This window comes from Hypomesus transpacificus, unplaced genomic scaffold, assembly GCF_021917145.1.
Source record: "Hypomesus transpacificus isolate Combined female unplaced genomic scaffold, fHypTra1 scaffold_225, whole genome shotgun sequence".
NCBI lineage: Eukaryota > Metazoa > Chordata > Actinopteri > Osmeriformes > Osmeridae > Hypomesus > Hypomesus transpacificus.
In genome coordinates, this window is record NW_025813760.1 from 140,378 (window position 1) to 153,948 (window position 13,571).

Consider the following 13,571-nt stretch of genomic DNA (forward strand, 5'->3'; position numbering starts at 1 on the left):
TTGGGGAGTAGACTTGATTCAGACCTGGTGGCGCGGTGGGCACATTATTTCGAAACAAATTAGCTTGCGCAGTCGCACTCAAGCATTAACAAATGATGGCCCTGCCAAAGTCGATATCAAACTTACGTGAACTGTACGTATAGTGGGTTAAGCAAGGGGCGTTTGTATGGTGCATTGTGTCGCACACTTCTTGTGCACAGCAAGCTTGGTAGAAAAATAAAAGGGATAGTAGGAGTAAGGGCCTGTGCCCCAGTAGAGCTTTATGTTTAACAACGCCCCTGAATAGACCGACTAAGATAAATCAGACAGGCCGACCAACGTGGACTGGGGACGTTGAACTGGCGAAAAGTGATTGTGGAACCGGTGATGATAAACTGTCGGGTTAATTGAAAATGAGCCACAGGTGTGAGTGGTTAATTCTTAAAGTTTTTATCTTCACTGTAACTTTTTTGTTTACGTTTTGAAAACTGTTCAACTTTTTCAAAAACCCTTTACAATCTTTTCCCCAAAAAGGCGGGCCCTGAGACTCGCACATCGGTGCATTCTGTGAGCAGACCAGCAATTCCTCCTCCCATTCCAGCCGTCCTCCATCAGCCAGTGTTTACGTAGGTTTGGCAAGCCACAGGACCAGGTCACCTCAACACAGAACCAGGCAGAGACGTCGGCCAGCGCTGGGAAAGATAAGGCGCCAAGGGGTGATCCATCACCGAGAAGTCACCCATATGCTGACAGAGCGTTGATTAAGTGCTGTCCCTTCGCTGTGGACGCAAGCCCTAGATAGGTCACTGTAGATCAATTCTCAGCTCGAGGGGGTTGGTTCAGCCATCTCAGAAATATAGAAACACTGCCCTCATCTGGTGAAGGGAACAAACATACATGTGTTTCTGATGCCTAACAGTCGCACTGTGTTAATTAAATACATGGATTACATGGAAGGTCTTGTTGGCCCCAAAACAAGTAGCAAATGACTATGAATGGACATCAATTCACATTCACGTTTGGGCGTGACGTTTGGGAGATATCTGAGGGGGATGGGAAGGGTGGGGTCAAGGATGGAGAGACTGGACAAGGAGGGAGAGTCTTGGCAGTAAATAGCCAGGTCTGCCTGCATGCTTGTTTGTCTGTAAACACAGCCTCTTCTCAGCCTCCCTGACCCCTGACTAACTCCCAAACTCTTATCTGCCTGTTGAGTCATCTCAGTTCAGTTCCCTTCCACCAGAAGGGAGCTATTTCGATCCTACACAAAGAATAACAACAAACCACAAAAAACGTTCAATAAGATATTAATATGCAGGTTTTGGGGGGTTTGTCTAACCTTACATTCTGATGATTCTATTGGCTGAGCACATTTTGGAATTTGAATTAATCATGTTCGGACAAAGGGTGATTTGCACATTGGGCGGACAGTCGAATAGAACAGAACCATTAGTTTTAAACAAAGATGATTCATTATCTCACACTTTTTAGTGATCTTTCAAATCACTTAACATCTGATTAAGGAGCACAAAACTGGCATGGCAACACATTCAAATGGGCAGAGCACACCACCACCAAGTGCCAACCTCATGTCTCACCCTCCCTCTCACCTTCCTGTCTGAGAAACCTGTTGCTAGGCTACCCAGGCTCCGTTGCCCGGTAACCTAATCTCTGTGGTTTCCTGATGGGTGGTGCTGGGGTGAAAGGAAGAAGGGGACCTGTTATTGACCCTCATTAAGACATGAACAGGGGCTAGAGCTGTGTTCTCCTCTATAAGTGTTTCCTGTCCAAATAACATAAGGATTGATAGCAGTCGCCGACCGAACACTAAAACAAACGACGAAAAGCGAATCTACCGGGAAGAGAGCCAAGTTTCTTCTTATCAGTGTCTCATCGGGGACGTATTAGACCAGCATTCAGCCAGATTTTTAAATTCCTAACCCATTGGAATTGACTCATTTACAGTAAGACATGTGTAACTGTCTGTACATGCATACATTTTATGATTTACGGGAAAACAATCCTTACATAGCAGTTGGATAGAAATGTTCGGTCAAGGTGCGGTCAAGGTGCGGTCATGGTCCGGTCAAGGTGCGGTCATGGTGTGTTCATGGTCCGGTCCTCTCGCCCCCCCCGTCAGTATGCTGATTCTCTTGAGAATGACCCTTTTCTCACTCTCCCAGACACAGTCACATTCTGGTCCGTACGTTTGGAATACATGTTCATCATTATCATTACTTATTTTATCTGATAGCATTGATTATATCTGGAATATATGTTCCGCATTGTCATTGCACGTTTTGGTATACCTGAAGCATTGATTGTCTTTTTATGTAACAGAGACAGAACAGAAATAGCAGCATAGATTTCATTCATCCACACTAACCACAGGTTACCTCACATTGGGGGCTACTAGCCTGTTTATGCATGCCATGATTTGAATCTATGAAATAACAAACATTTAAAACACTTCATTTCAACTACAATGTAACTACACAGTAGACACCTACTAAATATCACTGTGCTTCATCATTTGAGAAGAGGGCTCTCTGGGGAAAACGCTCAGACTTTCTTTATTTCTTGGTTCTCCTGATCTTCTGTTCTGGCCCTCACTCATTCTGGGGTTAAAAAGTGGGTCATGCTAATGTATTCATGAAACCATGGTACCAAGCATTCTAGCTAGCTACAGTACCTATCTAACAATCTCTTTGTTTGTTTGGGTTACTGACTTCATACCTTTGGCCAATATTTGCCAACATTTCTACAGTTGTCTGAGGTCCAAGTACCACTGCTACCACAGCTTGAGAACCACCGGCCTACAGGAAAGTCTTCTGTTTTGTTTGGGTCATTGCAGCATGAACAAATAATCTGCTTCTGCTTCGCTAGGCTTTGTTTCCTAAACTATTCTGAAACTTCATAGACAGCTTTGTGTTGTTGTGTTATTATGAGGGACTTTATGTATTGAAATATGTGCAGTACGAAATAAAGTACTTTCGTTGGACTCACTTACAGATTCACTTACCTGTGATTCTGGGAATTAGCTGCTCCAGTCATCCTTAATGGCCTTTATAGTCTCTTCCTTCTCTTCTTATAGTAGATCCTGATCTTTCAAACCATCTCCCCCTCTATCATAACTTTTCTGCTCCATGTTCTAAACTCCTCTCTTACCTCTGGCACCTTCCCCTCTGCCTTCAAACAGGCCAGAGTTACCCCTTTACTCAAAAAACCCTCCCTTAACCCTGCCGTCCTCCAGAACTACAGACCGGTATCATTGTTGCCCTTCTTTTCTAAAACAATTGAACGTGCTGTATCTAACCAACTGTCTAACTTCCTTTCTCAGAACAACCTGCTCGACCCCAACCAATCGGGCTTCAAGACCGGCCACTCCACAGAGACTGCCCTCCTTTCAGTCACCACTGCCCTCCAGTCTGCCAGAGCGGCTTCCAGGTCATCCGTCATCATTCTGCTGGACATTTCTGCGGCGTTTGATACGGTTAACCACCAGATCCTGCTCTCCAGACTTTCTGAGATGGGCATCACTGGCACTGCACTCCAGTGGATCTCATCCTACCTGTCGGGAAGATCCTACCAGGTCTCCTGGGGAGGCAAACTGTCAGGCCCACGCCAGCTCTCCACTGGTGTCCCACAGGGCTCCGTCCTTGGTCCCCTCCTCTTCTCTCTGTACACCACCTCACTTGGACCAATCATCACCTCCCATGGCTTCTCCTACCACTGCTACGCTGACGACACGCAGCTGTACCTGTCATTCCCTCCGACCGATCCGGGGATCTCAGCTAGGATTGAGGCCTGCCTCGCAGACATCTCCGCCTGGATGACTGAGCACCACCTCCAGCTGAACCTTGCCAAAACGGAACTTCTCATCATCCCGGCCAAACCCTCCATCTCCCATGACTTCTCAATCACCCTGGGATCTGCGACGGAGACCCCCTCATCCTCTGCCAGGAACCTTGGGGTTACCATGGATGACGAGCTCTCCCTCACGGCCCACATTGCTGCGGTCTCCCGGTCGTGTAGATTCACCCTCTACAACATCCGGAAGATCAGGAGATACCTGTCTGAGCACTCCACCCAGCTGCTTGTCCAAGCACTTGTCCTCTCCAAGTTGGACTACTGCAACTCGATGCTCGCCGGTCTCCCATCATGCGCAACCCGCCCTCTTCAGAGGATTCAGAACGCAGCGGCCCGTCTGGTCTACAATCTACCCAGACGCTCCCACGTTACCCCGCTCCTCATCTCCCTCCACTGGCTACCCATAACGGCCCGCATCAGATTCAAGACCCTGGTACTGACCTTCCGAGCAGTGAACGGGACTGCAACGAGAGCGTGAGGCTCATCTGAACCTGTGAGTTTAGTGTAGGCCTCCATGTGATGTGGGATCTTCTTCTTGTCATTTAAGGACATTTAAGAAATATTTTCTTCTCAGAGCCTTCAATCAAGATGAAAGGATTTGCTTCGACAAGGGTATCTCTGATCCTGGAAAGCCAAAGCAAATTGATGGTGAGAAGAAAACATTTGCGTCACAATGTAGCAATTACATCTAAGAGTGAACTTTTATTTTACTTCTTGTACAGCACTTTGTTCAACCATGGTTGTATTTAAACATGCTCTATAAATATTGATTGATTGAACGGTGGTCTCCACCCTCTATTTATAAATTTGACTTCCCACATGAAGCTGTATGTGAGCCCCTGCTGTACAATACTCATGTGACAGGTGGGAGGGGGATAAACCAGGGAGCCATTTGGTTCACCTGGTTCTGTCACATGACCACCGTAATTTCAATTAAATGCAGGTAGATGGCATACCACAGTTAGTGTTGTCTTCAATCAGAGCTGGCCGGCGGTGATCAATTGGGAGCGGGTAAGGACAAGCGTCACCGTAACCCATGTTTACTAATGTTTGTGTTTTAATTTAGATTTTAAGACGGTAAATGTGAGGTGAATTAAACAGAGTCAATTGTGGGAGTAAACTAGAAATGTTTATACTGTTTTGTATTGATTATGCATTTATTGTCGTTGTAGTGTCCTGTGCTAGAAACGCATGTTCCCATCTGCAGTCTGACCTCAGCACAGACGTAAAGGTATTAATTGACCAGTATAATGTTATGTAAAATCAGTACGTTTTGATACACAAGTGGCTAATATAATGTCTGCTACTTTCAGGGATCATTAGTAGCCACTGTTTTTCCCACCGTAGAATTTCACTAAAAACCAACTATTTAAAACATTCGTTGTTCCCCAGCCTAATAGCCTATTACAGGACAGCAGTTCAGGGCTTGCAGTTTGCCGTTGAGTGCCTTTGTTGTGTGAAACCACCTCCAAGTTTTGTGTGTCATTTATTTTGTTGGACGGGCGTTATTCTGTCATTTCGTTTCTTTGCAGTGAGAGTGCCCCCCTTTTTTGGATTGATTTAATTATATTAGTTTGATTTGACTTTTTGTAACAGGCAACGTAATAAGATCGCAGCCTTGTTGCAGCTTGTTGTGCTAGTGGCTCAAGGGAACACCAACTATACCGTAAATAAAGTGCATTATTTTTGTACGCCGCCTCCTCCCCTATTCATTTAATTGAACACACCTTCGTGAGAACTACTGTTCTAGCTTACCGCTGGCTCTTGGTGAAGAGCCAGTAGGGTGTAGGTTACACTCACATGAGCTGAATGGCTTCTACCACTTTGTGCTGGTAGGCTCGTCTGTGGAGGCTGAATCTGGTGTGAAACATGTCATACAGGTTGTCCACTTCCTGTTGAGAGAGACACATCAGTACAGTGAACCTTTACAAGTCATACCCTATTTGAAGATAAAGGGTTTGCCTGGCTACAAGTAGCACCTTCTCTCTGGCACAGATCTGAGACATCTTAACCTCCTTCCCATCCACCTCCTGATCCACATCACAGACTCGGGCAAATTTGATAAAGCAGTCATGTTCAAAGTTACTCTGAAGACGTAGGTGGCAAGAGTTCCTGTGTGTTTGACGTAACAACATTGAGAAGAACATGTTTAGGAATGCCATTTCAAAGACCTATGAACAACTTTGACAAACAAATGGTTGAAAGCATGACATACCTGGCAAAGTAGTCCCATTTATCAACATCAACACCGTTTTCTTGTTGGCTATGATTTCATAAAGGAAGGACTTCTCCACTGGTCTGCCTTTGTAAGGCCACTGGAAACAGCAGAAAACAATGCTCAATGACCTCTGTGGGGTGTCTTGAGACTGATTATTGGCAAATTAGGCTGACAGTGTGTCTAGCAAAATAGCCTACACTTGTTTAATTTCCCTTAAATCTTGATGGATTTGTTCATAGATCAATTTAAAGGTCACTCATTTATGAAAGTAATGTATACATCATAGAACATAGCTACTAGGCATTAGGTTGATTTAACACATTTGACACAGTGATATGGAGGGCAAACAAAATCTAAAATTCTGAAAAATGTCATACTGTCATAGAGAGCTACAATCAAACAGAGCTACAGAATGTAAGCGTAAGAGACAATTCATTTTCTATACATGTGCTGTTTTGTTTCCCTGTCTTGTGGTTTCCCTCATTATTGTAGGACTGAGTAAGAATGCCTAATTCCATTTCAGAATACCCAGAATCATCCAAAACAAATGTTTGTAAAATGTTTATATTTCCTGTTTTATACAGCTAAAACAGCCTAGAATCAACATAACCTGATCAAGGACATTAAAAACATATAGTGTTCATATTGTTTTCACCCAGTTACTTTAAATCCAAAAAGCCATTAAATAAGAAGTCAAAATAAGTTAAATCAATCTTGCACAAAGATGCGTTAAACATGTAATGGGATCAAACTGATCCCAGAGTTACAGTTGATCACCGCCGTCGTGATACCGCTTATCGTGATTGTTACGCTTTGTGTAGCCAGGTAACTGAAAGTTATCCAGAGCATGTTGATCTTGATTCGTAGTACAGGCACCTGGGGCGTATAAACGTTGCGTACGCACGAAAACCAGCGTACGCAAGGTTTTCACGCACACGTTGTGATGTATAAAAATGTACTTGACGTGAGAATGACACAACAGGAGAATGGTTTTGCAAACATTGCCTGTGATCAAGTCATAGAGCAAACAGCAGCAGAGACTCCAAAACTAAAGTTGGACTGACTGGATTCTCCCTAAACAAAGATGCAGGGCATAGATGCACCACAACACTTGGGCTGGTCAACCCTCTTCCTGCAGATTTGGAACCACAATTGGAACCATTGGAATAATTGTTTTGCATGGTCCTGCTGAAAAGGGTTGAATAATAAGTACATTTCATTTGGGTACAATTGCACAACATAATTAAGGATTAAAAATACTCAGAGCTTAGCTCTGGACTTCTTTGGTCTCAGTGGGGTTAGTAAACCAAGTGCTTCCTGTATCACTGATCATCTTGACCCTGATGTGTTTCTGACCTGTCTGGAAACAACCACAACACACTGATACAAGTGAATGGAGAAATGTATTCAATGTTGAATTAGTCTTCGTCCTTGAAACAGGTTGACACCCAGGTCCAGTCTGTTCCAGGGATGGTCCACTTTAGACCCATCAATCCTCACTGAAACAGAAAGTATATATATATATATATATATATATATATATATGTGTAAAAACTTTTGAACGGTAGTGTAAAAAAATATATAATATATATATATATATATATAATAGGGCTGTCAAGCGATCCAAATATTTAATCGCATTATTTCATATGATTTCAAAATTATTAAATCTATTTAATCTGTTAAAATTTCTACCCCAATATTATTATTTTTTTTTATAACATTAAAAGGGTGTACTTAAATTCAAATAGGCCTAACTGGATGATACTGTCCATAAAACAAGTTCAGATGGTACACAATTTAAATTGTGAGGGAGTTTTATTCACTCACAAACTATACTGCTGTATATTAAACATCCACAAAATTAGACTTGTTCTGGAATATAAAATACATTTAAGACATTTTGTGTCATAGTCTACTACGATATCCTGCTCCATAACATTCAAATCTCACTCAAACATGCTTCAGATACTTAAGCAACCACAGATTGCAGATTGACCGTAATACTGAACAATACAGTTCCTATTTTGTTGAACCCAGTCAGCTGCTCGCTTCTTTTGCGAGTGTTGTCTGCCATATATATTCCGGAGCCAACGATTATGGTTATATATATATATATATATATATATATATATATACAGTGCCCTCCAAAAGTATTGGAACAGTGAGGCGAATTCCTTTATTTTTGCTGTAGACTGAAAACATTTGGGCTTGACATCAAATAATGAACGTGAGACCAGAAATCAACGTTTCAGCTTTTATTTCCAGGTATTTACATCAGGATCTGATGCACAACTAAGAAAATATCACATTTTGTTTGAATCCACCCATTTGTCATGTGAGCAAAAGTATTGGAACAGATATACTTAAAACATATTTAAGTGAATAAGACTTAATATTTAGTTGCAAATCCTTTGCTTTCAATAACTGCAGCAAGTCTGTGACCCATTGACGTCACCAAACTTTTGCATTCTTCCTTTTTGATGCTTTCCCAGGCTTTCACTGCAGCCTCTTTCAGTTGTTGTTTGTTTTGTGGGGTTCCTCCCTTCAGTCTCCTCTTAAGCAGGTAAAATGCGTGCTCTATAGGGTTTAAGTCTGGAGATTGACTTGGCCAGTCTAATACCTTCCATTTCTTGCCCCTGATGAACTCCTTTGTTGTTTTGGCAGTGTGTTTTGGGTCGTTATCTTGCTGCATGATGAAGGCTCTGCCAATCAGTTTGGTTGCATCTTTCCTTAAATTGGCAGACAAAATGTTTCTGTAGACTTCCGAGTTCATTTTGCTGCTGCCATCATGTGTTACATCCTCAATGAAGATTAATGAGCCCGTCCCAGAAGAAGCCATGCAAGCCCAAGCCATGACATTACCTCCACCGTGTTTCACAGATGAGCTTGTGTGTTTGGGATCATGAGCAGTTCCTTTCTTTCTCCAAACTTTAGCCTTTCCATCACTTTGGTAAAAGTTAATCTTTGTCTCATCAGTCCATAAAACTTTGTCCCAGAATTTTTGAGGTTCATCTCTGTACTTTTTGGCAAATTCCAGCCTGGCCTTCCTATTTTTCTTGCTAATGAGTGGTTTGCATCTTCTGGTGTAGCCCTTGTACTTTTGTTCATGAAGTCTTCTGCGAACAGTAGATAGTGATACCTTCACTCCTGCCATCTGGAGGTTGTTGCTGATCTCACTAACAGTTGTTTTAGGGTCTTTCTTTACAGCTCTCACAATGTTTCTGTCATCAACTGCTGATGTTTTCCTTGGTCTACCTGTTCGACGTCTGTTACTTAGTACACCAGTAGTTTTCTTCTTCTTCAGGACATTCCAAATGGTTGTACTGGCTATGGCCAATGTTTCTGCAATGGCTCTGATTGATTTTCCATCTTCTCTAAGACTCACAATTGCTTGTTTTTCACCCAAAGACAGCGCTCCGGTTTTCATGTTGTTTTCACCTCTGAATACAGTCTGCATAGACAAAACCTATCTTACCCAATCTGAACCTGAGTGTAGACATTCAGTGGTATTTATTGATTGAATAATGTATGTAATAGGACACACCTGGGCAACAAAACACACCTGTCAGTCATATGTTCCAATACTTTTGCTCACGTGACAAATGGGTGGGTTCGAACAAAAAGGTGATATTTTCTAATTTGTGCATCAGATCCTGATGTAAATACCTGGAAATAAAAGCTGAAACGTTGATCTCTGGTTTCACATTCATCGTTTGATGTCAAGCCCAAATGTTTTCAGTCTACAGCATAAAATAAAGGAATTGGCCTCACTGTTCCAATACTTTTGGAGGGCACTGTATATATATATATATGAGAGGGGGAGAGGCACTACCGTTCAAAAGTTTGGGGTCACTTAGAAATGTCCTTTTTTTCAATGAAGATAACATTAAATTAATCAGAAATACACTATACATTGTTAATGTGGTAATCTGGTAAATGACTATTCTAGGCGGAAACGTCTGATTTTCAATTAAATATCTACATGGGTGCCCATTTCCAGCAACTGTTTACTCCAGTGTTCGAATGATACATTGTGTTTGCTAATTGCCTTAGAAGACTAATGGATGATTAGAAGGATTAGAATTTGAATGCCAAAGGTCTGCAATGTTGTAATTGCTGCTAATGGAGCATTATTTGACGAAAAGCTAAGTTTGAAGAACAAAATGTATATTTCAAATAAAAATAATTATTTCTAATAATAATAATAATTAACCTTGTAAATGTCACCTACCACAGCTGTAGCTCACAGACAGGCGTAGGTCACAACCAGGTATTTGTAGGTTCCAACACAGGGATCAGAGAACAGAAAGTTGGAAGCAGACAGAAAACAGCTTGCATGTCCATCGCACCTAGGAAAGTGGAAGGAGCAAAATAAGTGTGTGTGTGTGAGAGAGAGAGCGCATGTCTGTGTGCGTGTGCGTGCACGTGTCTTACATGCCAGCCACCGACACTAAGGTTGTGGGGTTGAGGCAGTTGGTGTTGCTAATCTGACTTGGTGGACGACCAGCGATGCAGGTCACTCTGTCTGTGCGTCCATAGTTGGCACTGACCACGTGGATATAAGAACTCCCTGGAAACAGGAAGTTATTACCTCTGCTTTCTTACCATCAAAGTATAGTTCAAGTGTATGCAGTGTGGAACTATTAACATTCACTGCGTTAACATGATGGTATCAATTCGAATCTAGCTTTATTCAGATAATGCGATTTTTTGGGGCAACTGCTATTATCCGAATATGTATGGCAGTGAATAAACCAAATCACTGGCCGTAAGCATGTCATATCCCAGTACGATAGGTGGCGCTGTTTTCATTACAACTAGTGGTGATACAGCCCTTTCCGCTTGACCTCTTCACCCCTACCAACAACAACATCAACATTTCGAGAAAGACTGAGAGCAAGGTGAAGCTACAACCCCCCTACATTTCGTGCATGATGACAATAGGAGTACTCCGGATGCAAACGGCACTATTGGCGCTGTTGGCTCGCGTTGTTTGTTTGTTTCTGCTGGGCCGGCTCCCGGCAGCGACAACTGATCGTCTTTTTCAACTTCCAGGTCACGGCCTGGGAGGAAGGGCGGCAGGATCTCAAGCATGCGCAAAGACGCAGAGTCCAGTTCATAGTCCAATTCATCGTTTACAAGCATGCCATGTCCTAATTATCAACCGACTCGCATCGAGTTATCTCGGGGTGTCGATCGGATTGTAGTCGGACCGCAATTATTTGAACAAAGGTGTTTACATGAAACGGATCATTGTATTTCAGTCCAAATAAGCCAGTAATTCGAATCCATGTAAACGCAGTAGGGCAACAGCATTCAGTGTTACAACATACCACAGTTTAGTGTAGCCTGCTGACCTTCACAGATCACTGTGGTCCCTGAAACAGTACAAAGAGATGTCTGTTAGTCTACACGTACAAACACACATCACACCACACACACACACACACACACACACACACCTTACTAACTTCGAGGAACGCAGACATAGGTCACATCCAGGTATTTGTAGGTTCCAACACAGGGATCAGAGAACACAGAGTTGGAGGCAAACAGAGAACAGCTTTGCTCTCCATTGCACCTGGGAAGGTGGAAGGAGCAAAAAAAGTGTGTTTGTATATGTGAGTGAGAGTGCATGTCTGTGTGTGTGCGCATGTCTTACAAGGCAGCCACCAACAGGTAGGCTATGGGGTTGATGCAGTTGATGTTGCTAATCTGACTTGGTGGACGACCAGCGGAACAGGTCACACGGTTTCTGCGTCCATAGTGAGCACTGACCACTTTGATCAGAGAACGCCCTGGATACAAGACCTTAACTTTTATGCTCTTAATATTAATGTTACTTGAATGCTGCATGAATATAATATCAAGGCAACAGCACAACTAACAGTGTAGCAACGTACCACAGTTGAGAAAGTCCCGCTGACCTTCACAGATAATCACTGAAACAGTACAAAAAATAATTGTCAATTGTTTACAAAAAGCAGATCCTCCGTTGGACAATCAGGTTCTGAGTTTTACCTGCTCCTGTAGACATACAACATGCCAGCACTGAAACAGACAGAAAGATCAAATGTAAATTCCTAGAGCATCATATACAGTTGGACCCAGATTCATTTGCAACATCTACATCTCATTCTGGATATTTGTGGAAAGACAAGTACCTCACCCCCACCCCTTTACATTTCATAAACAGAAATGTAACAATTCATTGAAATAATGCAAGGCTGAGTGTCACCCTGCCCCCACCTCTCAGGCTAAAATCTGGAGTTGTTGCTCTACTTGATGGGTCTCACCTCAGTTTGTAACTTACTGTTGCATGTTGATAAGGGTCAAGATGTGGTCTGATTGGTTGTTCTAATAATAGTTTGGTATAAAAGGAATTGTGAAGCATTGTTCTGTGGATTCTTAATCTCCTGAGAAGTTTCAGCTCTGGCTTGTCCTGCTCCTTCCTCACCTCTTGTTTTCGCTGATTAACAATGATCATGGTGTAGTAGGTTCATTTTTTATATGTTGGCTTTGTAATCGATTCCATTCATTTGCAAAGTTATCCATTTCATTTATCCTTACTTTGACCATTCTGGCTCCAATTTATCCCACAGTCAAACTAAAATATACCTTTCATCAAAGTATCCCAGAACAAGTGACTTCCGAACTATAGTCTTTGAAATGTTTTACGCTGTCTCTGGAATTCTGATCATTCCATAACATTTCAGGTTATATTTTTAGAAGATGGGAGATACAGGATTGACTTTACAGTGAATCAAATCACAAACCATAATCTAATCCTACAACCTCGAACCTAGACAAACGTGAATGATTATGTAAATATAAAGTAGTCCTCCTTCAGCTGCCCCTCTCCCCAGAGAGACCAGATACATAGAGATGGGATACTTACAGATCAGAGCACACAGCGTGAGACGAGGACCCAGGGTGTTTCTAGACATGTTGTGGCCGCTATTTAGCTTAAGGCGGCAAAGGAGGCTCGGCAAGTCTGCAGTGTTTCAGATGCAAAGGTCTTTATTGTTATCAAACAAGGACACATTCGCTAGGTTTCTCAAGCAGCAGAGAGAACCTAACTAAACATGAGATTTCAGCATTTATACAGTTCATTGGACTTCCCATAATTCGTAGGGGAGACTGGAGAGTCCCAACACGTGACGGTTGCAACTTGTTTTGGAGGTATGAAAGTAGGCACATTTTTTTCATGAGCTGTATTTTTGTCATCCTGTCCTGACCTTTTGTATGAATTATTGTTTTATTGACTTCTAAGTGACATGGTTAACATGTGTCAAGGTCAGTGTGTTTAGCTAGCACATGATGTTCTGACATGTTGCTTAGCTTGGGGACGGTTGCAACAACTTGCTGCAACTGTCCCCAAGCTAAGTAGCCATATCAAAACAGACCACACAACAGTGTTTTTCAACATAAACAAGTCATTGTGGGGTAGGCTACATTAAAAGGATAGTAAGAAGTATGGTTTTATTCTGTTTGTTTTCAGTGT

The 13,571-nt window shown here is 42.3% G+C and overlaps 1 protein-coding gene across 1 annotated transcript; it reads right to left on the bottom strand.

Moving 5' to 3' along the window:
- Window positions 1-7,322: 7,322 nt before the first annotated feature.
- On the bottom strand, window positions 7,323-13,017 carry si:ch211-66i15.5 (L-rhamnose-binding lectin CSL3). The gene is made up of 9 exons (XM_047014157.1): window positions 12,966-13,017; window positions 12,089-12,118; window positions 11,971-12,009; window positions 11,730-11,865; window positions 11,539-11,648; window positions 11,401-11,445; window positions 10,502-10,637; window positions 10,299-10,416; window positions 7,323-7,563 (listed from the first exon to the last, which is right to left on the bottom strand). The coding sequence occupies exons 1-8, from the start codon at window positions 13,012-13,014 to the stop codon at window positions 10,311-10,313; spliced, it is 651 nt and encodes a 216-aa protein (XP_046870113.1). The 5' UTR covers window positions 13,015-13,017; the 3' UTR covers window positions 7,323-7,563; window positions 10,299-10,310.
- Window positions 13,018-13,571: the final 554 nt, after the last annotated feature.